This window comes from Mizuhopecten yessoensis, unplaced genomic scaffold (genome assembly GCF_002113885.1).
Source record: "Mizuhopecten yessoensis strain PY_sf001 unplaced genomic scaffold, ASM211388v2 hete_36165130, whole genome shotgun sequence".
NCBI classification, from domain to species: domain Eukaryota; kingdom Metazoa; phylum Mollusca; class Bivalvia; order Pectinida; family Pectinidae; genus Mizuhopecten; species Mizuhopecten yessoensis.
In genome coordinates, this window is record NW_018485227.1 from 1 (window position 1) to 3,312 (window position 3,312).

The 3,312-nt window shown below is 38.9% G+C and overlaps 1 protein-coding gene across 1 annotated transcript; it reads left to right on the forward strand.

Moving 5' to 3' along the window:
* Positions 1-619: 619 nt before the first annotated feature.
* LOC110444716 (inner centromere protein-like) lies at positions 620-2,838 on the forward strand (the record flags this gene model as incomplete). The annotated part of the gene is made up of 1 exon (XM_021489080.1): positions 620-2,838. A coding segment is annotated over one exon (993 nt), but the record flags the coding sequence as incomplete, so codon positions are not given.
* Positions 2,839-3,312: the final 474 nt, after the last annotated feature.

The window sequence follows — 3,312 nt, forward strand, 5'->3', positions numbered from 1 at the left end:
GGCAAAACAGACACCAGAAAAGTAGTTTGTTTGACCCCGAAACAGAGTGGAGGTCATATTAAGTGTTTGCATATTCCGTTGGTCCATCCGTCAGACGGTACGACTTCTTTGTTAGACTATTTGCAGCTCATTATTCTAATGTTTGAAGTTCGTCATTCATCAAACTTCATATATGGATATTTTTTAGGAATACTATACTAGAATACCAGATGTAGGTCACTGTGACCTACTTTCTTCGTTTCATTGGCTCGAGTTAGACTTTCTATTTAGTCCCATTTATTCCTTGAAGGCGACCCGGACGAGTAGTATACTTTTTACAGGCATCTGTGTTTACATTCCATTGTATTTTATTCAAACCACGAATTTCCAATTTACTAGAGGGAGCATAGATCCCCTTCCGAATGAAATTCATTTGGGTTGATATTGAGTATTCTTATACAACAATAAGATGTGACAGAAATCTTTATCGAGAGCTGAATAAAGGAAATGATTACCATTAATTTAAGAAGAAAAAAATATCAAATACTTAGTCTACTAAACGTACATGATAATTTGATACCATTCTGGTATTATAAAGTTTATACCAATTCATTATAACATATCAGCTGTTCTTTCGCAGACACAGATATTGGGGCCGCATTCAGCAGAACATCATCAACTCCCACAGCAGCACCATCCTCAGCACGCAGTTGTTGGAGCGTCAGGTGGGCGCAACGACAGCGGATTCGCAAGCGGTGCAAGTGGCGCAAGTCCAGCCTCTGATAGGGTCAACCAGATGACTATGGATCGGATGACCACAGCCATTGGTCAAATGTTTGCTGAATTCAGCGGCAAGGTGACCAATGATCTTCTTGATGGATTTGAAAGACGTCGCCATGAAGAGAGAATGGAAATTGAATTGTCTATGGAGAGAAAAATTTCTCAAGAAATCGAAAGAAAAATGGATGAAAAATTAAATGCTTTCCGTGGTGATTGGGAGGACCAAAAGACGTCACTGATTGACAGGAACGAAAAGGCGCTATTCTCCTTACAAGACAGCGTAGAACAGCTCCGGAACTCTTCGGACGCTTACAACCAACTAAAGCAAAAGTACGATCAGTTGCAACAAACTCATGCACAGATGAGGGACAAGGAGAACGAGAGATGGTCCAAGCTATCTACAACCAACAAAGAAAACACACAGCTGAGGAGCGAGCTCGAAATGTCCAACATAGAGATTATCAACCTGAGAGAACGTGTGGATGAATTGGAGTCGGACAATCGTGCTATGAAAGACAATGAACTTACAGATCAACACCGAATTAACCAAATGGTTGCTGAGAAGGAGGACCTCATTATCGAGCTGGAAAGAGCAGAGCGGGAAAAGATGGATCTGAAGATGAGAGTGGACTCCTTGTCGCGAGAGATAGAACGTCTACTTATGCAGCAACAGGAGCGCGCCAATAAGGACGACAAGGCTTACCAAGAGGCACTGAAGAAGCAGAACGAAAGGCTCGACGAACTGTACAAGGTCGTCCAGGCGCTTACCGAGCGAGAGCGGCAGTCAAAGACACTCTTCATCGGCGGAAACGCTGTACAGAAATCTGCACGCATGTCAAGACCCAACAAATAAATATCTGGATATGTTTTTTAGAGAATAGCTAATAACATAGGGTAAGAATGACATTGATAGACTAAATTGGACATCTGGCCTATTATACGAAGCGAAAATTCATGTAACATTTGATTTTGAATTCGTTCATCTTTTTGCGATTGAAAACAACACCGGTATTTTAGTGTTGTGCTACCTTCTAATCTAGACTTTCTTGCAAAATATGTACAGATATCACATTGTGTTAAATGGGATGTTTGTTTGCCAACGAGGTTCGGCTTAGGACAAACATTTTCTGGAACCGATCCTATGGATATACTGGGCATTTTAGTCATTTCGGACACCATTAGAATACGTGGAAATTCTTAAAAGCATACTGATTACACGTAGCTCTAACAGCAACGTTCCAGAACTAAAACGATGAGTAAATTGGAAAATATGACAGATCAGTATTTATTTAACTCATTCACGCTACAGTTCAGTTTTTTACTGGACTTGCACAGTCTTTGATTCGATAATGTTGAAATGTGATTGTTTGGGTTAACGCTATACATTGCTAGCTAATTAGACATCATACCCATTTTTTGCGTTCGCGTCTTTTGAATTTCAATTATAGCAATTTTAACATTATCGTTATCAATGCATGCAAATTATTTAAAAAGGCAAATTAATTTGTCAAAGAAATTTTACCATTTATAAGGTTATATACGTGTTTCTTAATGCGGTGCACGTTCGTATTGAATATGCGTGCCCTAGTAAGGTAGTATACTAGAAAGTTTTTTTCGCGAAAATGGTGACACAAATATAACAGAAAAAGATGCATGTCATTATTTCAATACAGTGCAATCCCTAGCTATTGATGAGCAATATTGTTTCAAGCTTTTGATGACAACTCTTTCCTCCGAAGGCTTTGTTATAGTACCAATAAAACGGAATATCCTTATAAATGAAAAAAATGTCGGTGTCGAATTGATAAGGGTCCGCTTTAAAAAGCCGGTGTTTCTAGATTGAATTTGTTTGTTATATATGTGTTAAAAACAACATATTTTCGAATTCGAATTATCTTAAGTTTTTGTCTCATTATTTCTTTAAGAGTACACTGAATACGTACAATGCTGCAGGTTTAATGATACCACATGTGTACATTACATTAGCAATGGAGATCAGTTGACGCAAAGTGGTACATTTGTTTAGCTATCGGGGAAATTGTATCATCAGAGAGGCAATGGTATTTTATTAAAAAAATATGTTATTAACTGAACTGTTCGTGTAGCATTGTTGCAATCTCTACCCAGAGTTGTCCTTCCTTACACTAACTAACACCACTGTCAACGGCTAAATGCCAAGAATCCTGGCAAAGTCTTGAAAATCGATTTGAGAGACTAATTATAATGCAGACTACTTTTAAGCCGTTGACACATGTGGTAGTGAGTGCAAGGAACGACAACTCTGGGTAGAGATTAGCAGTCGAGTAGTCGCCATGCCTGTTTGAGTCCATTGGCTAACAATAAGAATGCTCTCTTCTAATGCTATCTACAGTCGAGTCTCGGGAATCCAGCCACAATTCATTTCTCTTTTTGTCATCACCCAGTCACCACTTAACATTTATTTCACATTGTCAAGTCAAGAAAAATCCGGTTGTCCTACTTTTTAGCAACCATTAATCCAGTTGTCCCTTTACTCAACCACCACGTATCCGGTTGTCACACTATTCAGTCACC